Below are 24,068 nucleotides of genomic sequence, written 5' to 3' on the forward strand. Positions count from 1 at the left end.
ACTATGAAACTGAAGGTGTTCATGCCAGAAATTCTGCCACAGTGACAGGAAAGCTAATGCTATGTCCTCTTAGATCGGACTTTCAGAGAGCCCCAGTACAAAGTCTTACTTCAGTATAGTAAGGTAATGTGTTAAAATGTAAAGGGTAGTACTTCACACAGTGACTACTAATTTTCATCAAGTAATGGCTATTTCACAAGCTTTATTACCTGGAATAATGAAGTAAATTTAAAGATAACAATGACTTTTGTTTAGGATGACCTGAGAGGATGATCTGGAAAAGGCACATTGGGGATGATATGTAAGTGGCTCCTTAGAAACTACAAAACCGCATTATATAATTTCAGGAATTCTGTTTTTCTATTCAAATGACTTTATTTTTTTTTCTTATTATGGAAGGACATAAAATGAAGATTGCACACTCTAGTAAGATGCTGGAGTGTGACACAAGCCATTGTGAGAAACAGCCATTGCAACTGGCCACTTCAGTCTCAACATCTGCAGACACTCTGTCCAGCTGCCGTTCTGCAGGAAGAGCAGGGTCTCAGAACAACCAGTGGCATCTGTCAGAGCATCACTCTGGTGCCTTTTCCATCAGGGGAGCCATGGGTGCATCTCCGTGTGCTTCCTTCATCGAGCTTCTTCTGTCCTCCACTTTCTTGTAGGATCTCATGTCGGTCTCTAGACAATGTCTTTCGTTTCTCTCTTTCCTCCCTTTGGGTCCCTGGAAGAGTATCAGAAAATGGTAAAAAAAAAAAAAAAAAAGCAACAGCAAACAGCAGCTGACTATGTCCCACATTTGTCCCAACAACCAGATGGAAAGCTCTGATTTTTGTAGCAGATGTCTACCTGTTACATTCTAGCCTATAAATGAACAGCAACCCAATTTGACATTTCAATAGAGGTTTTAATCATAAAGAGAAGAGTTTTTAGTTCAGTTTTAATGTAAGAGCTATGTAAACAATCCATTGTTTAGGAAGGACATAGAACCAAATCATCATTCTCCAGTAATTGACTGGGAGGAGAGTGGTGGGACCATTTACAGTACTTTACTGATTTATTGAACATAGATAGACTCTTGTTCTAGGATCAGAATATACAGCATTAAATAGACTCTACCTTCTAGACCCTCCACCTATATGGAGTGAGAGATAGCATCAGTACATAAACCTAAAGGGAAATGAAAAACGGCTGGTGGTACAATGATAACTCCAATACGGTTATATGACAGGGAACTTTTGGGGAGGGTTCTTCAATTTTGATGTCCAGGTAGTGCCTTTTAGAGGCAATTTTGGGGCAAAAAGAATGACATTGATAACTGCCACATCTATGTATATTTATGCACAACAATCAGGGGAAATTCACTTCCCCTTGCTTGAATTATAAATTTAAAAAGAGTTAAGTGCCTGTGGGACATATGCTATCATGAGTGGCAGTCGTGTGACTTCCTCAGCCTGACTGGTACAAAGTTATGGAGGTGCCTGGTCCAAGTGGTGGTCATCTCAGATGCTGTATTTCTATCCAACATGGTTCCTTCATTAAGGTCAGAAAGAAAGACAAATAATGATGCTGAGATAAAAATTAAGAGAAAACCGAAAATTAGACCAGCTCTGTGAGGAAGTTCTGACTTTTTTCTTCCATTGGATCGATCACTTATATTCATGTAATCAAAATTTACATTTAGCGGTCATGGTTGTCTTTAGTACTTTCCAGAGCAATATAAAAAGAAAACTTACAGTGATGATTTTTTTTTCCAGATTAGCTTTCCTCCTACTGAAATTAGATTATCTCAAAAACAATCATCGATAATGATCTCAAAGAGACTAACTGCAAGCCCAAGATCAAGCCAGCAGCCAGTGGATGGGGAGGGATTCTTAAAGCCCTACCGTACTCCTAGGTGGTAAGACACTGACAAATAAGTACACTCAGTGGTTTAAAAAAAAAAGATGGAGAGAAAGAGAGCACAGAAAACCAAGAGGTAAAAGTAATTGGGGATAGAGAAGGAGTCGGAAGTGAGAAAATAGGGGGTTATTCCATGCGTGTTTGAAATTCTCAAACAATAAAACTGCTTTAAAGATAAACCTAAAGCACAGTGAGACTAATAACGGCTGGTGACAATACAGCTTTATGGGGATATGTCATAACACTTGAGCATGTCCTTGAATGGATTTTAGGGTGTGTGCATAATATCTCAATAAAGAGATCAGAATAACTATCTGAACTACATATTTTTCTTTTATTTGGAAATCAAAATAGTCCAAGTTTTAATGTCAAAAAATAGAAGATTTAGCCAGGCATGTTGGCATATGCCTGAAATTCCAGTGCTCTGGAGGCTGAGCTAGGAGAATCAAGTATTTGAGTCCAGTCTGGGCTATGTAACAAATTCCAGGGTAGATGGACCTTCACAACAAGAACGTATCTCAAAAGGAAAGGAAAGGAGGGTAAGACAAGCAGAAGGAAGAGAAGTAGAAATATGAGAAGGAGAAGGAGGGTAGAAGAGAAGAGAGAGGGTAGGGAAGGGAAGGGAAGGGTAGCGAAGGGTAGGGAAGGGAAGGGGAGGGAAAGGAAGGGAAGGGAAGGGTAGGGAAGGGAAGAGAAGGGAAAGGAAGGGAAGAGAAGGGAAAGGAAGGGAAGAGAAGGGAAAGGAAGGGAAGGGAAGGGACAGGAAGGGAAGGGAAGGGAAAGGAAGGGAAGGGAAGGGAAGGGAGGGGAAGGGAAGAGAAGGGAAAGGAAGGGAAGAGAAGGGAAAGGAAGGGAAGAGAAGGGAAAGGAAGGGAAGGGAAAAGAAAAGAAAAGAAGAGAAGAGAAGAGAAGAGAAAAGAAAGAAATTCAATATAATCTAACATCATTGGTGAGAAACAGGCCACAAATGCAGGTTTTGGCTTTTCTCATCCTGATATTTTTAAAAATATAAATCTACATGTTAGCACAATTTGTTCTTTAAACAGAAGATACCACAGTTGGCCTTTCCTTACCCTGAGTTCTATACCTGTAAATTCAACCAACAAATTACTAAAAATATTCAGGAAAAGTTTTCTGTTCTGAAAATGTCCAGTTTTTCCTCATTCATATTTCTTAAACAATTCATTGTAATAACTATATCCATAGCTTGTACATTGTCCTAAGCATTAAACGTAACCTAGAGATAGATTACATGGAAACATGTTTGTAAAAGAGATGTGAGCATTCTCAAATTTTGGTATCCTGGCATCTTTGCTAGAACCAATGGTTTAGAAACTCTCTCCATTCCCTCTCTCTGTTTCTCCCTCCCTCCCCCTCTTTCTTTTCATGTGCATGGCTATACATTTACTGATAAATTCCACTGTTTATATATATATATATATAAATTCTTATTGATAAATGTTAGTTTTTAATGTAGTTATCTTAAGACTGCTATGTGCGTTATTCAAAAGGAAAATATTTCAAAAATGTGCATCATAAAAATGCATTTAATTTTGCATGGATATTTTACAATATACTCTAGATCTGATATGAAAATAGATATTAAATATTAAATTATCATAAAAATACTGAGTGATATTTTCCAAGGGGTTAATCATAAGCTATGAATGAAACAAGTTAGACTTGGCCTCCTCAAACCTGAAGAAGAAGAGAGCTTTGGGCTTCCTGCCCTATTGGCTATTGAGGATTGGCCAGGTGCTATGTATGCTAATATTAGTTAGTTTTCTCCTGGAGGTCTGCTTGCCGTCTTTTAGAAGCAGACAAGCACATATCCCAAATGACATTTTTAACCTTGCCTAAGAAATTATTCATGATTGGCTAAATAAAAGGCCTATACCTGGGCAGGGCAGAAGTGAGGGGTGGAGCTAAGGTTCCTGGGCTTTGGGGAGAGAAGACTCTTGAGAAAGAGGGGAGACGGTACCTGAGAAGAGTGGGAGAACAGAATTGCAGTGGGAGAGATAAAGAACCACATGGCCTAGAGGAAGTGACTCTGTGGATCTGCATGGAGAGAAGTGGCCCAGATGAACGCATAAGCAGGTGGTTATGGAATTTTGGATGGGAGGTATCCCAGATAAAAGTGATTAAAGCAGACGGCATGATACGGGGCTGGAGTTAATGAAATAGTTTACTAGGTTAATATATGCCCAACCCCAGGTAAAATAAAATGTATTTTATTGGTTATGACAGAGGATTAGATAATATTTCCATAATAATAATAATAGGCCATCTAATAATAAGCATTATTAGCTAACTTTTTTTTTATTTTCTGCAATATATGGCTTAAATAATAACAGTTCTGTCTGTCACATACCGCAGCGGGAGAGTGCTTGCTCTGAAGGCACAGGTGTTGCTCAAAGGATTCTGAAAATCCCTGCATTTTGAACTGAGTTCCTCTTCGTGAGTCCGTTGGCTCCTTGAATGGCCCATCCACTGAGTGTTTTCTGTGATACCGCGTGGAAAGTTGGCTTCTGGATCCCTGGTCCTCATGGGAATGTCGTCTGGGGTGGCAGTCAGGTGATGTAACGCCGGGAAATGCAGGAAACTAGGAACGTAGAATTTTGTTAAGCTCACCTCATAAAAGGTATGTATACTAACAAAGAGACAGGATACATAAAAAATAACAGCTAAAGAAATCACATGTTTTGGGAAATTTTTGTCTTCTGTGTCAGTATGAGCTTCCTTCTGCCATGAGGCAGTAGAGTCAGTGGTTCAAATAGTGTGCAGGACACCTCCAGACTACAACCATTGCTTGCTACTCTTCCAGGAAGAGAGTCAAGATCCCCAAGCCTTTGATAAAATTGCCAGAATACATTTCTGAATCCTTCAAAAAATTTAGTGACACTACAAATGTTTCAGAAATAATGAAAAAAAATGAATATTTATGGACTTTGTTATAGAAAATAAGGAGAAAATATGAGGAACAACTAATTTATGTATGTATATCTATATGCATATATATCACAATAGACATCAAAAGCAGCATAAACTTCAGCAGAAACAAAAACTTTTAAAAATCTACACATTATCAATGCCTAGAAAATATTGAGAACGTTCACAGCCATGCCATGAAGGCTTCTAGACATAGAGCTCATAAAACATAAAGACGTCAATACTGAAGCCATATTTGGAAAATAAACAGAAGGCGGAGTTCAGAGAAGCCAGACTTCCTAAAAGAACCACAATGCTCTCTCAGCTTTCATCCATCTCTAGCCCACTTCAGTGCAGACTTTGTACTGAGGACATTTATCTCCATGTTACCCAATTCTGCACACTGTTTAGTCTGTCTTGGTCACTAAATCATATTCCACTTTGTTTCCCAAGGGACCCTTCTGGAAACATTATTTTTCCTCCCTTTCATCACTGTACATCTTTAGCTTCCTTTGATCTTTCTGTCAAGGCAACTCAGGCATTTTTGTTTACTTATCTCTTCAGCTCGTTAGTGTGGAAAGTCTCCAAGGTTCTGCATTAGTTCTTTCCTTTTCTTTCTCTTTTCATTCTTCAGTGTCTCCTTACATATGTCTGGGCATAAATTTCTAGCTATAATCATAATTGATATCATTTATGACCTGTCCTCTTAGCTGCCTTCTTAACTTCCCATGGTGTTCCATAGACTCTCAAACTGATAAATATATACCATATATATATATATATATATATATATATATATATATATATATATATATATGCTTGGGGGGTTGGAAGGGGTATGGGTGGGGGTATGCGGGTGAGGTGTTCCATAAAACTCTGTGTTTTGGGTCAGGCTTCCACATTGGCTCCCAGCAAATGAGGCTAAAATAAAAATAGAGTCACTCGTGCTAAATTTCCAAGCCATTGAACTAAGAAAACAGGAATGTAATTTATTTTTATTTCCTCAGATGAGGGGATGAGATGAGAGCCATACCCAAGTTTTGCAAATGCAGTAGCTTGGGCTGAGCCCAGAGCATTTCTATCTAAATGTCCCTAGGCTTAGGCCTGGAAGCGTCTAGCTTCATACAATCTAATCTTCTGAAAGCTCAGATCTGGAAGGCTTCAGCTTCCAGCCTCTATCTGCACCTAAGCCCAGAAAGTTTTCAGTCTCTGAAAATTCCTCTTGAATAATCTCATCCTTTCTAACTCATTCTGAACTCTGGCTGGCTGTTTCAACTCAGCTGTTCTGGCTCAAAACTACTCTCCAAGCTAACTGATTCAATCTGGCTTCTCTCTGCTTCTTACTGAAGCTCTTTGTGGACAAACTGCCTCTGAACTCTATAAGCAGAACTGCACAAACTCAACTGCACTCAACTGAATTGTACTGTACTGTACTCCCAAACTCTACTGTCTCCACAAACTTTCCTGATCTCTCTCTCTCTCCCTTCCTCCCTGTCCTACCTCTCTCAGCTGCTCTTAAGTAGCTTCTCTTTTCTGTCTGTTCTCAAAAGAGTTAGGGTATCCTATCTCTGACTCATTCCATCCAATCTTTTCTCTGATTTTGCCTGCCCTTCAATTAGACATCATTGTTTGGGATTTAAGGTGTGCGCTAAATTTCAACCAGAAGTATTAAAGGTGTGTCCTGTATATGTTCCTGCCAGAGAGATTAAAGATGTGCACTAAGGGTGTGTCTGTATTCGAACAAGATTACTCAGACCTAGGTCTTTGGATGTGATCCCTTGACAGAGCAACCATGATGCTGGACTAAAAATCTTTTAAACAGGAGAAATAATTCAGCTGAATTTCTCAAGCAAGTTGGTTTCAATGGGCATGCTGATGAAGTAAGCCTTGGTTTGATTGTTAGGTAAATAAATATAGAGGTCTACAGTTACTTCGCGGTAGCCAAAAAGTCATTTTCCTACCATTTTGTTGCCTTATCCCAAATCTTAAGAAAAGAAACTTGGAAATGATCTAATTTTCCCCTTTGTTCTGCTAGTTTTATTCTCTCTGTGTCTTTAAAAACAAATCTTAGTCCATCAGAGCACCAGCTACATTCTGTAGAATGCAGACACGGAACACAATGATGGATACACTGGCCGTCTCTTCCCAATAGATGCATCATTTTGAATGATATTCATGCACCAAACTGCAGGAGCTAAGGGTGCCAGGAAAGAGTGCATTAGTGCTTGATTTCAAAAGTTAATGGCAGGGGAAGGGGCATCACATTGACGAAGACAAGAAAAGATGCCTGTTGTCCACCTCTAAGCAATGTGCAGCCTGTGGAATGGAGAAATAGGAACTAAATCAAGACCTTAGGCTCAAAACCCAGAATCATACCTACTCCAATAAAACCCACTGTCAGGAGCCCAACAGTCCCTGCACCCCAACTGTGCCCACAGAATAGACCTCTGAAATGACATTAGATAAGCAGTCAAGGCAGTGCCACCCCTCCCTTAACCTTGAGCAGCAAAAGGAAAAGACTCAACATTGTTGAGAAGGACAGAGGAGTTACCATAAGACTTAGAATTGTAGTTCAGGGCCAGGGCTTACTACCATGACACTCACACCAGACAGAAACCAAGATTCTAGATTTAGCCCCAATCTTATAAACGGGGCCTCTAGACACCATCCCCTAGCATCTGGTGGAGGTCTGTACACAGATAGGATAGTTCCATGTTTCAGCTTATAGCCACACCAGGCATGGGGTAGACATGTATAGAGATCTGAGCCTTCAGATCTTTGTGGCTGTAGGAGCCAGACTAAGTTACCAAGCTTGGCGTCAGTCTAGAAAGCCAAGGGACCATATAGACAAAACTACCCACAACTCAGACAGCACAACACGGAGCAAGAACATATTCACGAAGGGTATGAATGGTGTGAAGACTGGGACTGCCTTGCAACTCAGTGACAGACTAGTGGCCCCCACAATGAGGCCAGTGCCACAATCAGAACTTTTGCAAAAGTCCTAATGCCAGAGGGGTGGGGAGAGAGCGAGAGAGACAGAGACAGAGACAGAGATCGACAGAGAGAGACAGAGGAGAGCGATATCATCCAGCTATCTTTCTATCTGTAGCTGGTTTAGAAGTCTGGAGCCATGAGGCTACCTCAGCAAGTGGCAGTATACAGACATGTGGCCCTTCGCTTGCATGGGTACTGCACAGTCTCAGCAGGCATTGACCTTGTGTTTAGAGCGTGAGCCAACGTTTTAGTATCGGTGATCACTCAACTGCTTATTCCAGTTCTCCAGAAAATCCAAACAGCATAATATAGAGGGAATACTTTCCACAGTAAGTTTTCCAGGAACCAGGCAGATTCCCACAATCTAACTACAAACCAGAAACTATGGACAAAGCCTTTGGATCTACCTGAGGCCTTGGGGACAGAGCATCTTTTTAAAGTACTGCTTGGGTCATGTGATCCAGCACACCAACTTAAGGTTTGGAACAAAGCTGAGCTTGGATTTCCCTCTAGTGTTGAAATATAATAGCACACCAACAGTGACGCTTTAAACACTTTACTAAGGCCATCTAGTGATAAAATACCAGGAGGAACCCTAGGTTTAGAAAAATAAGCAGGCACAAGTAAAACTAGATTGTACAGATACAAATACTTAACCCTTCAACGTGCAGGCAGCATTGCACATCAGTAGGAACATGATCATACCTAGCATTCAAAATATGGTACCAGAAATTAACCACATTAGGCTGTACAGTAACTCTTAGTGGAAACCTCAAAGCAACTGTTTCAGGAAACCCAACAAGCTTCAAGAAAACACAGAGGAAGTAATTAAATACTCTAACAAAGAAATTTCACAGAAACATGGAGGCAATTTTTAATAATAGGACTAAAATCTTTGAGTGAATAATACATAAAGCAAAGCTTAAAGCACAATGAAAGGTACCAAGAACAGACTAGATCCAACAGAAGAAAAACTAAATGTCATGAAGACAGACTACTTGGAAATATAAAGAAGTTAAAAAGAAAGACGAATGAAGAGAGCGTGGGAGCGTGAGTAACATGAACAAAAAAAGCATTCAGCTCACCGAGGCTCAGGTGAATATCAAAGGGAAAGATTCTGAGAGTTATAAAAGAAAATTCCTCGGCATAGAGACGGAATCCCAGGTCAAAAGTCATAGTCAGATTCCACTCAAATATACTGTAACTTATAGTAAGTTTCCCCAAACACACCAGAGGAATTAAAATGAATTTTCCAAAGGTTAGTGAGATAAAACAGAAGACCCTAAACTCAGGAACAAGTAAAGAAACAAATAACACACAGGGGCTTTCAATGCACTTCACATCTTATTTCTCAACAGGAAGTTATGTGGCAGGGAAGAGTGGCATGAGATGTTCATAATACTAAGGAAAAATCAAACCTGCCAACCCAGAGGTATTGTGCCTAGCCCAGCACTTCTTCAGAAATGACTGAGGCAGAGACAATCCTAAATGACTGAAACCTAGGTTCAGATATTTCCCTGAACATCTCCTAGAAATGGGAAGAATGGGTTCCTTAAACTGAGAGAAACAGACAAGAAGAAAGTACTAGATGCCATAACATTCACTGGTAAGATTCATAATTCAGACCAGTTCAGTGGCCTCTAACTCTCTAAATGTGGCAGGAAACCCATGAGCATGTTTGGTGCAAAGACTAAGGGACAAATCATCTAAGATAATAAGTATATTCAATATGCTAAAAGGGGCACTGCTAGCAAAGCTGCAGGGAAATGCAATGAGTATGCCGAGGTCTTGCGTTAGGACACATTTCCGTACCTGGTTCTTACCCTCACAATGATGGCAGTTGCTGTCATTCCACAATAACTCATTGTAACTAGTAATTTCTTCTTTATGAGTTTAATTGCTGAAAATGAAAGTCAAAAATCTTCACGTTGTTATAATTTTCTTCTTTAAAAGGCCCCATCATGTTTCATCTCAAGTGTCCTTCATTGTGCCCACACTCTGTGGGTGGCAGTGCCGTTCACTTGGTTTCAGGACACTGAGGAGCTGCCCTCAGTACCAGATGTGCAGTCAGCCATTCCCTTAAGTGTCTCTCAAGGCCAGTCATAATCATCTGATGCCATTATCATCTGTGGTTAACTTACAGCATTGGGAAATTTTTTTTATTGTGTTGTTGCTTGTCTGTGTTCCACCCATTGTTTCCACTTTGACCTGGGTAATCATTTTCACTCTCTGGAGAAACATAAAGCCTTCCTCAGCCGCGGCAATGGGATCAAGTCTCTAGGAGAGTCTGTCCTAGGATCCCCCTCCTCTCTTTTGTGATACTACACAGCTCTAACCAATGATCTGGCTAACAGTGCTCACTGTGTCTCTTCTGCATTAGACTTTTTGCTTTGCCACATCAAGGGCAATGTTGTAGAAACTGGCCCCTTGACTTGTTCATATCATGACTCAGATGTAGACTGAATAGATGGATGCATATGAAAATTAAAGAGCCAGAGGACCAAGGGGTTTGCTGTTAGATTGTGTTTTCTAAGAAAGTCAGAAGCTTCACCTATAAAGTCTCACCAGTATAGCTGCCTAACATGAGTGAACAAGGACTATACCAATACACATGATAATGTGGGCGGGGGAAGATGAAGAGCCCTCAACCGTACATGAAGAACGACAGGCAACTAAAGAATGCTGAGAACAGAAGTGGTCCTTTCTAGGAATGAGCACAGCAATTTGTTACCCACGACCAAGTGGCTGAAAATATACATACAGTAACATTATGAATACCGAGAAAATTGGGAGGTTTTACTTATGTATTTAAGATTGTGTGTGTGTGTGTGTGTGTGTGTGTGTGTGTGTGTGTGTGTGTGTGTGTGTGTGTTTCTAATTTACCTCTTCCATCAGGGTTTGGTTAAGAGGCAGACATTCACACACTGGGCATATGACTATTCTGCCTGAATGGCAGGAAGTTTGACATTAAACTCAACCTCATCTTCAAAGTTCATGCTTCAGAATCTCATGATCAAGTTACCAAAATTAAAAAAAAAAAAAACAAAATAGTCGGGCATGATGGCGTACACACTTAATCCCAGCACTCAGGAGGCAGAGTCGGGTGGATAGCTGTGAGTTTGAGGCCAGCCTGGTCTACAAAGTGAGTCCAGCCTGGTCAATAAAGCGAGTCCAAGACAGCTAAGGCTACACAGAGAAACCTTGTCTCAAAAAAAAAAAAAAAAAGGAAAAGAAATGCTTCAATGTTTTAGGTAAGTTTACAGTTTTGTGTGGCGTGGCATTCATGATTGTCCTCGGCTACGTTCTTAGGACAGAACATGCAGGGGAAAGAACAAGCTACAAACATGACCACACGAAGCAAGAATGAGGTCAATTGTTTATATTTATGTAGTGCTGGGGACCTGGATGGGGGAGTAAGAGAGACCTCTTCTAACGTGTGATGACTGAGTTAGCTGAAGAGGCTCAGTGGGGAACACAGACTGCTCTGTACCTGAGGATGAGCCCCACACTTGGGTAGGGACACTGCCTCTAAAGGAGCTTGCTGGTGGGCTAGGGATAAAGGGGGCCTAAGAAAGGAAGGAACACTCGAGTGAGGATATATAATGAGGTTCCAGTAGGGTCGTGGTGCTGGTTGGCAATAGTAACGCAGCCTATACCGTCTAAGGCTTGCCAGATGAGATGGCGCTGTTTTCTTTCTTCCTTAAGTATTCTGGAAGTTTTCTTCAGCCATGTTTTGTGGTCTCTAACAATATTATTTATTTTGATATCTGGTGCTGTGTTGAGCATCTGTGTATGGTACTCACTATAACACCATGGTACCTTTGTGAGAGATGTGCTACTTCTACCAGTCTCATATACAGGATTCTGAGCAAAGACCTTAAAGATCTTGTTTAGAGCCACACTGCCAGTGGGAGCAGAAGACAGCACCAAGAGCTCCTTCAAAATCTGTCACCTTATTTCCTGTGTAGCAGCTCCCCCACTGTGACATCCCAGAGAGGAGAATAAAGGCATTATGTTAAAAGCTCCATTACGGTCCTTCACTCTCCTGAATTACAGAATGGTTACATGTTAAAATTGAATATGAATATAATGTAAAATATGAGATACCATTCACTGCCAATAATAAAATATTGCAGTAGCCTTTCTATCTTCTTGAGAAGTACTTTTGGAATCTGTTTCAGTTTGCCTCTTAAGTGCACAATGACGAGAGAGCCACTACAGAGATAAGTATGTACGCAACCTTAGGATTATCACAGACAAGGATTAAAATTCTGAGAACTTACTACTTTAATTTGAAAATATGTCAAAAGAATATAAAATAGAGAAATGTGATCGGAAGAAGGAAAAGGAGAACATGCTGGGTGTAGATGGGTAGAGACGTGTTTGTTCCCCTCAAATCACCTTACAGGGATAGTCATACATGGTGTCTACCCTGGAGCATGAAGGAGCTTAAGACTCTTCAGAGGTCAAGGCAGTCAGTCTCTTCTCCAAGTGATGTTTCAAGTGGCTGCAGCCCCACTAACGTGGGGCTCAAAGGATACAGAAGAAGATCACAAGAATCGTAGTAAGCTGTGAAGATGAGCAGACAACTGAATCCACTAAGCTATAAGAAACACACACATACAGTGAACAGAGTAAATGGTTGGCATGGAAACTGGTGTGCTTCTGTTTTGCACCCCTGTAATAATGGAAGGAGAAGGCAGAGAGCCTAATAACAGGCTTCATCTTACCTTCCCCCTGACCTAAGACAATAGGTTAAAGCCAGGTTTCTCCAAGTCTTTAAATCAGCATAAAAGCAGTTATTTATGAGAAGGACTGACCCTCACTCCTGATTATACCTCATTTTTTTCTGCCCATTTCTGTTTTCTCCTAGATGAAAAGTTCTATAAGCATTAGGGACCTTATGTGCCTTTTTTTTTTTTTTTAACTTGATAATCTCCATGTTTGGCATATTGTCTGGGACAACATGTGCTCAATAAATACATTGAATCAGTTAATGATCTATTACTGTGTTGTTGAATCATAAGACTGATAAAGATTTATTAGAAAGAACAATTCAAAACAAACAAGAAGGAGGAATCTCTTCATATTCATTTACTAATAATAAACCTAGATTATTTCAATTTACTGAGGGAAGAGGCTTCAATTTGAGCAATGAGGAAGATGAAAAAAGATTAGAATAAGAGAATTGCCTCCCCTTATTAATCACTTTCATTGCGATTAAAACAAAACACAAAAAGTGAAAACCTATATTGTCCAGAACTTGACAGTAAGGCTCTATTGCTGAAGACACCACATTCTTGAGTCATAGAACGCCAATATATCAAGCTGGTGCTCGCCTGAAAGCTATATCCTTACTAGCTAGTTTTCACAGTGCTGGAAACATGCTACCCTATGAGCTGCAATAAAAAAATAACCTGGCAAGACATGTCCCCTGGTGCAATCATGGAATGGATGTCATGGGATAACAAGCCACTTTCTGATTAGATGTAAGACCCACTCAACATGATGAGACCCATACCTGGTACCATGATCAGGACAGAAACCTATTGCTAGACTGACCATAGACCCTACTGCTACTAGTCGCTAACTCTTACAATAATATCCATATATTAATGCATCTCTCAGCCTTCCTCAGAGGAGCTTCTCATTGCAATAGATGATAATCAACACAACTGGCCAAGGTGCAGAAAATAATTGACTTCAGAATGTGCAGCCCTAAATGGGAACATATATACACCACACCTCCTCCTCCAGCAGCTCAGGGGTCATTGTGAAGCAGGTGGCAGAAATAATATAAGAGGTTATATTAAAACCAGCTTGAGTGGCAGATGACTACAAGGAAACCGTGTCTTCTGGTCACAGGAGACATGTGTACATATGAACACAGTGGTGACGGCAACACACAGAAGCCTACAAAAGTTCAAGGTAAACCCAATCCCAGCATAAAGAGGGGAATTGGGCATAATGTTCCACCCATAGTCAAGTAGCTATTGGTAATTCTTAGCTGTTGGAGGAGGAAAGGTTAGTATTCTCTGAAAGTGTAGCCTCCGATAGGCTGACTAAGCTGCAGTGGAAGGCCACACATCCAAGAACATCACAGCAGCACAAATTGCAACTTGATCTTGATGAGAGAAAAAAGACACGAGACGTGTGGACAGGTCTGGGAGGAGTTGTGGGTAGAAAGGCAAATATGACCAAAACATGTTGAGTGAAATTCTCCAAGAACTAATTTAAACAGAAACCTGAACACAACATAGCTCCAACATAAGAAAAATTCTAGCCTGTTTTGATAATAAAACACAGATTTGATTTATAAACATATAGCATTATTTATTTAAACAAAAGAGTATCAGCTCCGCGTCCTCTGACATTCACTTCCCTCTCACTCAGATTTGAAATTTCATTCTATATTTTGTCTGTTAAAGGAAACTCAAGCACGCTAATCTGTTCATTATAAGATAGCTTATTTATTTGGAGACTTTAACCAGGTTAAATAAAGAAAATAGCCAAACTAGAGACAAGCAGGAAATACATTATAGTCTACCCTCAGAAACCCTGTTCACAGTAAATCCATGGTTCCCCCAATAGTTCAAGGTAAGAAAAATGCTGTAAGCTAAACATGAATTTTCTAAACAGAGTACATTATATGTGTTTAAAAGTATAATAAGCTGCTGTTAATTCAGGAAACTATGTTTTGTAAAGCAGGCTGCTTCCTTTATTTTCACATTCCCCGTGACTCTAGGAAGCCATCGCAATGAACAGTAAATCCCACATTTTCTCTTCATATCTTTGCCTGGTTCCCATACCTGGAAGCTTCAGGCTAATGGTACTCCTGGTTCACAGATCCTGAAAAATCTCATCAGGTCTGGAACATTCTCAAGTTGTGTTGAAATTAAAGGAGAGCACGCCATGCGGGCATTTATTTTTTAAATAGGAAAATGGCAATTTGGAGCTGGGTCTCACAAAGAGCATCCAGCCCAGCTTCACTCTCCACCTAAGAAAACAGGAGGGAGCAAGTGCCCACACTGACTCTTTCCCGTTGAGCGTCCATGTGGTGGGGGCTTGTTTTGAAATATTTGTATCTCAGAGATGTCTCATCCCTCGAGCTGGGGGCCAATGGCATTAAAAGTAATAACCAGTGTGCATCTGAGACCCTGGAAGTGATCTTAAATAGATTTAACAACACGATTACTTGTTCTGGGGTCAGCAAATAAGGGGCCTGGGTTAGCTGCTTCTACTAGCTGAAATCCTAAGTGACTTGTAGGGGGAAAAAATGTCGTTATTATTGCTCTGTTCCTGTGAGGCAGATGACATGTGTGGACCCTTCCAGCATCGCAGCTGAAGAAGGGGACATGCTGGCCATCGGCAGAAGTGTCCTCATCTGGCCCAGCCCGCCGACCCCTTTGTCACTGTGCCCCCTGCCTCTGGCTGCAATGGGAAGGGATTGTGAGCTGTTCCGTTTCTAACCATAAAAGCAGTGGCAACCAAAAGAAAAGGTGTGCATACTTATAAAAGGCAGTGACTTGCTATGTGGAGTCTCCAGTTCCTGAAAGGCTGTCATATACTGAGCTTATTTCACTGTTGCAAAGAGGAAACTGGAAACCACACACTGACCCACAACACCTACACAGAACAACTAATTCCTCTCCTTTGGCCCAAATACTAACACTCAGTGTGATGATTTCTGAATTATCATGGACTAGGAACAAAATATCTTAGATTACTGAAAACGAAGAGACCATTACTTAAAACATTAAAAACCAGACTTCTTAAAGGGCAACTCAAACAGATAAAAAATATTTTTATAAGAATGGACAAAGGTTTGGGAATATTAATTTAAGCCAAAGAACTCCTCAAATATCCTCCAAATGAACCACACCCCCCGCAGTCCACTCCAGTTTCCCCTGACTTTATGGTAACTCACTGGGCAGGGCAGAGAAGCCTTCCTGGAGCTTATTTCTTGTGGTCGGTGGTGGTCCCGGAGTCCTCGTTCATCCTTGTCTCTCCAGCTGTGACCCCAGAAGCTGCTCATCCACTTTGCAAAAGACACATCATCATCATCATCATCACCATCTCTGTGCTCCATGGGAATGTGACTTGAAATATTAAAGGCCTGCCCCTAAAACTGGCAGAAATACAGCCCAAGATTTGATGAAACCCACCCGGACCACTAAGCGAACCTGGTGTTTGGAACGGTCTCTGATAATGGCATCCTGAAAAAAGAAAAATTTACCAAACAGCCACTTCATCATCAGGCAGCCTGGAGCAATGTCTATTTATAAACTGTGCAGCCCGCGCTCCCCTCCCCCTTGTCTCTTTAAATTGAGAGGCTTTTTAATCCTCCTGTTTCCACGGCTGTGCCTCACAGCCTAAGGGTGGGCAGCACAGTCCACTGCCTGGTTTTCTCTGAGCCGTTCTGCCAAAGGCATGTGGTGGCATCTCCAGCTGTCAATGGCAATGAAGCATGACCCTCACAATATGCTTATCAGCTCCAGGCTGGCTCTGAAACAGGGCCACATCTGAAAAATAGACAACGGCAACTCACAAGATTGTGAGCTGTGGGCATGTCCGATCTGAGACAAGATGCTTTTCTAATAAATAAAACTAATATATAAAAAAATCTGTTTCCAGATCAAGTTGGATTCTTTTATTTAAGTATTATCTGTACATGTATAGATATGAGTATCATACATATAAAATATATAAATCTTAAGTGTAGAACTTAATGAATTTTTATATATGTGTACTCCTATGCTGCCAGCCACTATAACCCCTCTTCTCACACGACACTTTCCTTCTGTCCAAATGATTGCTAAACATCCACCACCACCTGCCTCCCTAACTTCATTAATTGGCCAGATTTTCTCAGATATCAAACACTAAACAACTCCTACACTCTCTATTACAAGATATAACTAAACCTAAACTATCCTCTCTCTCTCTCTCTCTCTCTCTCTCTCTCTCTCTCTCTCTCTCACACACACACACACACACACACACACACACACACACACACTTATGGCCAAAGCCTCACATGGGTCAAGGTCATTCGATAAACTCTCCTAAATGTCACTGATGCCTCCCACTGCTTTCTTGACATCTTTCTTCAAAGCCCTCCATTAGTTGCAGTCCCGCCTCTCAGTGCCAGTGCCCCAACTGCCAATGCTCCAACTGCCAATGCCCCAACTGCCAATGCCCCAACTGCCAATGCCCCAACTGCCAATGCCCCAACTGCCAATGTCCCAACTGCCAATGCCCCAACTGCCAATGCCCCAACTGCCAATGCCTCACTCCCACTACTGATCAATTGTCCCCTTGATCATCCAAGCCTGATCCAAGAACAAAAGTCAAATTCTTTCAGTCTTTCCACACCAACCCTCAAAATCTGTTATAAACTGTCCTCTCGCTGCTTGACAAGAGCCTCCCCAGTCATTCACATCCCTAAAATATTTCAATTCCAGAACCCACCTGAACAACCCCGGGAAAGTCTAGTCTGATGTAACAGAAGCCTCTCAAATTGTATTCTCCCCCAAAATAACCAGACCCTGCTTTCAGATAACAGTTGTCCCCCAATTAACCTTATATGGCCAATCTAAGTTTTCCTCTCAAGAACTTTCAGACTCCAGGTAATTATTCCTGCCAGTCAACAGCCTAAGTTTTCCTGCATATTGCCTATTCCTAAAGGTGAGGTCTCTCCCCATTTCTCAGGTCTTGGGACCCATCTTCCTAATTAGCAGGACCATGAACCTAAAAGTTTCAAATGTGCATTCAGAAAATTTTTTTCTAAACTCCTTAACTGTTCCTTGGTCTCAAGTCTGTCTCAGCAGATTTCAAATCAACTACAGACTATTCTGGCTACTCCAGCCACAGCCCAGCTGTTCCCACGGAATCTACATCCTGGTCCACCCTCTCAGACTACACTACCCTTTGGTACAACAAGTAAGACAGCCTGCTCTTCCTGGCCTTGAGCAACAACCCAGCTTCCCTGGGGTCACCTAACAATGATGACCCAATCTCACCAGGAAGCAGTCAGAGATAATAACCCCCACTTACCCAACACCCAGTGAGTCAGTAGTAAAACAAAAAGGTGGGAATGAAGGGACAAGCATGGCAAATATGGCTCTGGCAGGCCTTGCCCCTTTCCCCTGTTCCCTTGCTTTGCTAAAAATTGTTAGATTACATTCCTAAAGCTAATCCCCAAGATCCATTCCCTTATTTGGTCACTTCCTCCTCCTCCTGAGGCTGACTATCAAGATCCAGCTATCAAAGTATTGAACTCCAACAACCAAAAGTCCCTTTTTGGCCACCTTAATTAAGATGTCCAATTAAAATTAACCAACTCATCCTACCACGGAGTTTCCCCTTTGACCTTTACCATTTTTTCCTATGGGCCATGTCTGTCTCCTTTCTATCCAGAGGCAGTTCTTTGTCCCTCCAGGACAAATCTCTTCCTCCTTTCCCTTGGTCCCCTCCCCCTTCTCCCTCATCCTCTATCTCCTGTCACTGTCCCTTATTCTCTGCCCTTTTGTCCTTCTGGGACAAATAAATCTCCTTTGCACTGTGCATTTGGTCTAGGGAATTCTGAGCCAATATTGATCCCTCCAGCTGTTACAGGTGAAACCAGCTGTTTTGTTTTATTTTAATTGGGTTTAAGGCCACCTTTATAGGAAGCAGTTCAAATCTCAACTGATGTCTCAGCAGTCTCAGTCTGGTGTTGGAGTCCCAGGGAATTTCTAGAGTGTTGTTGGCCTGCGGTCTGCATTGGAATCCCAAAGAAGTAGTTTCCAATATCAGTGAAGAACTGCCTCAGCAACAGTTTAGATGAATTTTCCAGTGAGAATGAGGGCAAGTAGGCAAAAAGAAAAAGCTTCCTTCTTCCCTGCCCTTTTATGTGAGCCACCACCAGAAAGTCTTCCCACCTCAAATGGTCCAATCACAAAAATTTCTCCTAGGAGTGTCCAGCTACTTGGGTTTTAGTTGGTTATAGATGCAGTCAAGTTGACAACCAAAATTAGCCAGCACGATTGTTCAGTCATGGAAAAAAAAAATCTTTTATTTTTAAAAGTAGAATTGGTGGACTACAGGGATTCACACCTGTCCAGCTCCTGAGAATAAATGGTTGTTGCTGTGGCTCAATGTTGAGCCATAGATTGAAGAAAATAATCAGGTATTTATTTCACTCCCTCCATGGTTTGGGGAACATAGCAAAAGAGAAGACAAAAAGAATTATTAAAAGAAGTGAAGGAGAAGATGAAATGTTATACAACTATTTCTTGTGAATTGAAATAGCCCCTCCTAGAAAGTGAGGGAGGCTTATAAAACTTAGGAAGTAAACAAAGTTTACAAGTCTCCGGAAATACAAGAAACTTATAAGGCTCAGGAAGTGCATGGAACTTATAAGACTCAGGATGCTTCCAACGTTTAGCTGGTTTTTAATTCCTCTATGCAAATGTATAGAATCAGTAAGCAGCTGATAGAGAGAGAAGATCTCTTGCCGACCAAGCTGCCTGTAAATTGTGCAGGGAGCTCCAGGAATGAAGCTTTCCTGAGTTATCACCAAAACTGGGGTGATATAGTTTTCTCTGAGCCACCCACACTCTGGTATATATGCTTCTTCAAGTGTTGTTTGTTTAAATTTTTCATAGGGAGATGAATCACATACATCTACTCAAACCAGATAGGGAACCCATAACATCAAAGTACAAATACCACTGAAGTCCAACTTGGTGAACCAATGAGTTTTATTGGAGTTACTTGCAGGATTATGGGTGGGAAGTTGATTACAAAAGCAGAAATGACTCAAAGACAGCTGAATCACCAAAGTTTACCCCAGGATGGGTGACAGCTCACAAAGCTTGGAACTTGTAGCATAACGCACAGCCTTCAGGCAGCTCAACAAGTTGGAGAGCATCATTTCCAAGGGCCTCAGTTTGTTCAAACCTCTTCCAAACAGCTCAGCTGGTGCTGCTTCTTCTAGGCCACTGGAGTAGCTTTAGAGCTGTCTTTGTAGTTTGGCTCCTCTAAGAGTCTTCTTTGTTGCCTTGTTGCTGACCCTGCCAGGGAGGGACTGGTGAGTCCGGTCAATTTCAGGGACTTCCTGAAGCTGGTTTGAATTGTTAGCCTTCCTGCTTAAGGACCTTTCCTCCATAATTGAGTGTTTCCATCTCAGAGGAAATTGTTTCACAACAGCAAGTAACCACAATATATTCTCTTGTACACTAAGCTAGACTCAGAAGCCATCAAAGAATCAGAACATCCTCTTTTCCCAGGTTTTTTTTTGGGGGGGGAAGGTATGTCTTAAAGACAGAGGGTTGCAAAACCAGATGAGATATTATCTAATTGAAGAAAATGAAAGCGGCTTTTAGAATCTTAGTAATGTCTGATTTGTGGAGTATTAATCCTTCCCCTTACAGCCAGAACTAATAAGGTAGTTATATAACAATGTTCAAGGGGAAATGACATTTTCTATTAATCTTCTTTCTCTCCTACGCCTGGTTGGTGGATCAGAAGGGAGGTGAAAGCATTTAAAATCTAAGCCTACAGGTTCTTCAGGCCTTTGTCATAGCCATGGAAGCCGACGGAAACACAGCTCAATTCATAGGATAAGAAAAGGAAGCAAACTTCTTCATCAACTTTTTATTTCATTCAAGCTCTTAGTGGACTATATAATTCCCGCCCACATTGGGAAGAGTAAATGAAAGGAACACTCTTTCCCAAAGCCAAAACCCTAACGAGAGCTCAAAGGTCTGGGAACCTAGTGATTTGGAGACTGCAAAAAAAAAAAAAGCATCTGACCCTGACCCGAGATGCCCAGTAGTTACAAAAAGAGAGGACAGAAAATGCAGTCTCAAAAAAAAAAAAGAAAAAGAAAAGAAAAAAAAAATCTTTTCTAAGGACAAGAGCTTGTGAACCCATTCTGCCTGTAACAAAGCCCTTCCTCATTCCCTATTCTTAGCTACAAAAACAGAGGCCCTCTACATATATATTATGTATATATATTATGTATATGCATATTATGAATGTATATTTTATATATATATTATGTATGTATATTATATGTGTATTATGTATAGTTGGCCTTCTGAACTACTAACAGTGAGAGCGGGGCTGTCTCTGACTCTTTGGCCTGCTTTAGGGACCCTTTTCCTCCTATTAAGTTGCCTCACACAGCCTTGATATGAGGGTATGTACCTAGTCTTGTTGTAACTTATTATTCTCTATTGACTTGATACCCCTGGGAGACCTGCACTTTTCTGAAAGGAAACAGAGGAGGAGTGGATCTGGGGGAGTGGGGAGGTGGATGGGAGGGGCTGAAAGGAGAGGATGGAGGGGAAACTGCTGATGGGATGTAATACATGAGAGACAAATAAATAAAGAGCAATATATTGCACTTTAAAAAAAAAAAAAAAAAAAAAAAAACCCTGACACTACTTGAGCCACAATCAGAGGTTCTGATTCAGTCATCACGTGCAAACCCCTCCTAGAGGACCTTCAGGAACCCAGATCAGGAATCTAATTATTCACACTCGAAGGCCACTTCACCATTGTGCATTTGATCCAGAACACATATGTAAGCTGCCTCACCTCATTCTAAAATAAAATGTGAACGATAATATTAATATAATCTCCTACACAGCTAAGGAAAGGAAGGCATGCAAACATTCTTGCCATATAGAAGTCACTGCCTAAAGTTGTCTCTGCCTAAAAACCACACAGCTTTCCAGGGTGTGGAACTGAGGAACTAAGGGAGTTCCGTGTGGCCAGATTAAGAAGCAAAAGATCTGCTAAGAATGTAACATTTATATCATTCCTGATTGTGTCATGATTCTTCTCGCTATTGGTAGTTAGGTAGTTTAGTGTACACATGTGTAATAATATAAATGTGTATGTAAAAAATAAAAACGTTTAATTAATTTTAAAAAAGAAGCAACAGATCTGGAGACAGTGAACAGACACTCCTTTGGCTTGTGTCATTGAGACAGGCTCTAGATGTGTTCATCCAGTGCGCCAAGGGAACGGTAGCACTAGGACAACAGCTGCAGTTCTCCTCATGGTAGAATGCATAAATCAGAAGATAAAATCCGGAAAGTTGGACCAGTCATTGGAGCTGCCAGTGGGAAAGATTCAATAAGCTGTGTGTGCAACAGTTGTCAAGGCTTTGCTGTCCGCTAGAGTAGTCTTTCTCAGCCTGGCCATGTAGAGAAAGCATCTGAGGAGCCATATGCAAACTTCCAAAGAGCCATAAAGCGCATGCATGATGTCTAATCCCACCACAAACTATGAAATCAGGGTCTCCATGGTGACGTCTCTGACTGACCTACCTTTAGTTCATCCTTCCTTCATTTACTTCTTTTTTCCTTTCTTTCTAAACTCTCAGGTATCAATTCTTTCATGCCTCCTTTGTAAGTTTGAAAGGCTGAACCAATTGTGCTGCTAAATAAAGGAAATAAGAGTGGACATGGGTGGATAGCAACAAGATTCTCAATTTTTACCAAGACGTCTTATGTGCACTAATTAGTTTAATGGTCTTAATCACCACCCCTTCTTTAAAGAGAGCAATAAAGAGCTGAATGCCAGGGGGGTTATAATATACCACGCACTGTGTTATGATAAAGCCAAATGCCAAACATAAATCTGTCTAAAATGGATAACACAAAAAATTACATTTACTGTGCTCCACCTATCCACAAGTTAAGTAATGCACCCAATTCCATGAGACCGAATTCCTTGCCGCTTATTTTATATTTTACAAGACTGTGTCAGCCTGAGTAATTTGCTCAATCCAAATAGCTCATAACAGGCAAGGCTGGGATCAGAACTCCTCATCTCCATCTCTCAAGCTTCATTATATTTCTCTCTTCCTTTTTCCTATTCTCTGTGCTTTAAAGATCAATAGTAACAGCCCCAGCGAGAGCAATGAGTATTTATCAGATGCCAAGTCTGTATTGAGCATGTATACATGATTGTACCCTAAAGACAGAAGTTGGTTGTTTAGTTTTTGGTCCATCAATCCATATTGCATGCTATGGGAATGTCACTGAAAGAGGTAGCAGAAATATTTTTGGTCCTTTTTTTTTCTTTTCTTTTTTTCCTCCCTTAGGGAATCATTTTCTGTGCTTTCTTTTCATCTTTCCAAAGATGTGTGCTTACTGTTAACTTACAAGGAGAGATTATCACTAATATGTGTGTAGAGTCTGTTTACTGAGCTGCACCAAGCATCAGAAATAAATATACAGGGAACATTGCTTCACGTTCTATTGTTTGCAATGATGTAAGAGTGAGTAAAGACTTCAGCCTTCCATAACACTTTTTTTCAATGTTTCAGTGTCCAAGGCACAGGCCACTAATTCCAAATATCCTGACAAGGAATCACAAGACAAACTGTGATGAGTTTGGCCACCCCTGCACAGGAACTAATATCTTGTGACTAAAAGCATTTTGGAATCTATTAACTTAACAGATCCACCTACCCAAAAGCTAAGAATATCACCAGATATCATCTTAGGCCTACAGAAAAGCTCTCTCCCCACCCTCACCACCCATCTTTCTGAGCCTCTTCTCTGATGTACTCACCAATGTATTTTAAACTTGCCTTGATTTGTGACGTTCTTTGTTTGGTAAAACTAAAAATTTTCATGATATTGCTTTCAAGTTGGAACATGGAATTTTGGGTAGCCTAACTCTGTGACCTGGGCCATGGTCACTCATATTTGCTTCAGAATAAACTGTGTCTCTTATTCTTTTGAAGTGAAAAATATTTCTTTCAATGATATTAGTTGGAGGACTCAATGGCTAATTAATTTGGAGCCAGGAAGGAACAGCTAGTTGCATTTGCAGCCATCACCTTATCTTTACTCTGTCACTCTTACAAGCAGCCATGGGGCTCTGGCATTCATTGAAAGGCTGGTGCTGACTTATTTTTAATCTGGTGATGATTGACAGAGCTTGAAAGTTACTAGCACTTTGGAGATTTGCCACCACTGCACTTGAATTTGGCTTCCTTCTTTTAATGTTATGATTCCATGCCTGCTGACAGACTCATCAGGAAAAAGCCTTGGCCCCACTCTGCCTTTAGAAGAAGGGCTCTGGGGATATATAAGGTCTCTTTCACATTACAAGAGCTTATGTTTCTTGTTGTCTTATCTCACCCTTGTGTATGCCACCAATCTCTTTGGCGTTTGGGTGTAGGCTAGACTTCTGTAATTCAGGATGTATTCTTTAGAACAGAGGGAATTTTG

At 40.9% G+C, this 24,068-nt stretch overlaps 1 protein-coding gene across 1 annotated transcript; it reads right to left on the bottom strand.

The window, feature by feature from the left end:
- Positions 1 to 356: 356 nt before the first annotated feature.
- Lnp1 (leukemia NUP98 fusion partner 1) lies at positions 357 to 16,278 on the bottom strand. The gene is made up of 3 exons (XM_051150070.1): positions 15,755 to 16,278; positions 4,274 to 4,504; positions 357 to 724 (listed from the first exon to the last, which is right to left on the bottom strand). Exons 1-3 carry the CDS (start codon positions 15,914 to 15,916, stop codon positions 575 to 577), a joined length of 543 nt encoding a protein of 180 aa, XP_051006027.1. The 5' UTR covers positions 15,917 to 16,278; the 3' UTR covers positions 357 to 574.
- Positions 16,279 to 24,068: the final 7,790 nt, after the last annotated feature.

This window comes from Acomys russatus, chromosome 8 (genome assembly GCF_903995435.1).
Source record: "Acomys russatus chromosome 8, mAcoRus1.1, whole genome shotgun sequence".
Lineage (NCBI taxonomy): Eukaryota > Metazoa > Chordata > Mammalia > Rodentia > Muridae > Acomys > Acomys russatus.

What these genes read in the sequence shown, in the direction of transcription:
- Lnp1 (XM_051150070.1), bottom strand. Translation starts at nt 15,916, where the DNA reads ATGGAGCACAGAGATGGTGATGATGATGATGATGATGTGTCTTTTGCA. An exon ending in AGGCTTCTCTGCCCTGCCCA is followed by an intron (nt 4,505 to 15,754) that starts GTGAGTTACCAT and finishes CTACGTTCCTAG; the next exon opens with TTTCCTGCATTTCCCGGCGT. An exon ending in GCAAGCACTCTCCCGCTGCG is followed by an intron (nt 725 to 4,273) that starts GTATGTGACAGA and finishes ATACTCTTCCAG; the next exon opens with GGACCCAAAGGGAGGAAAGA.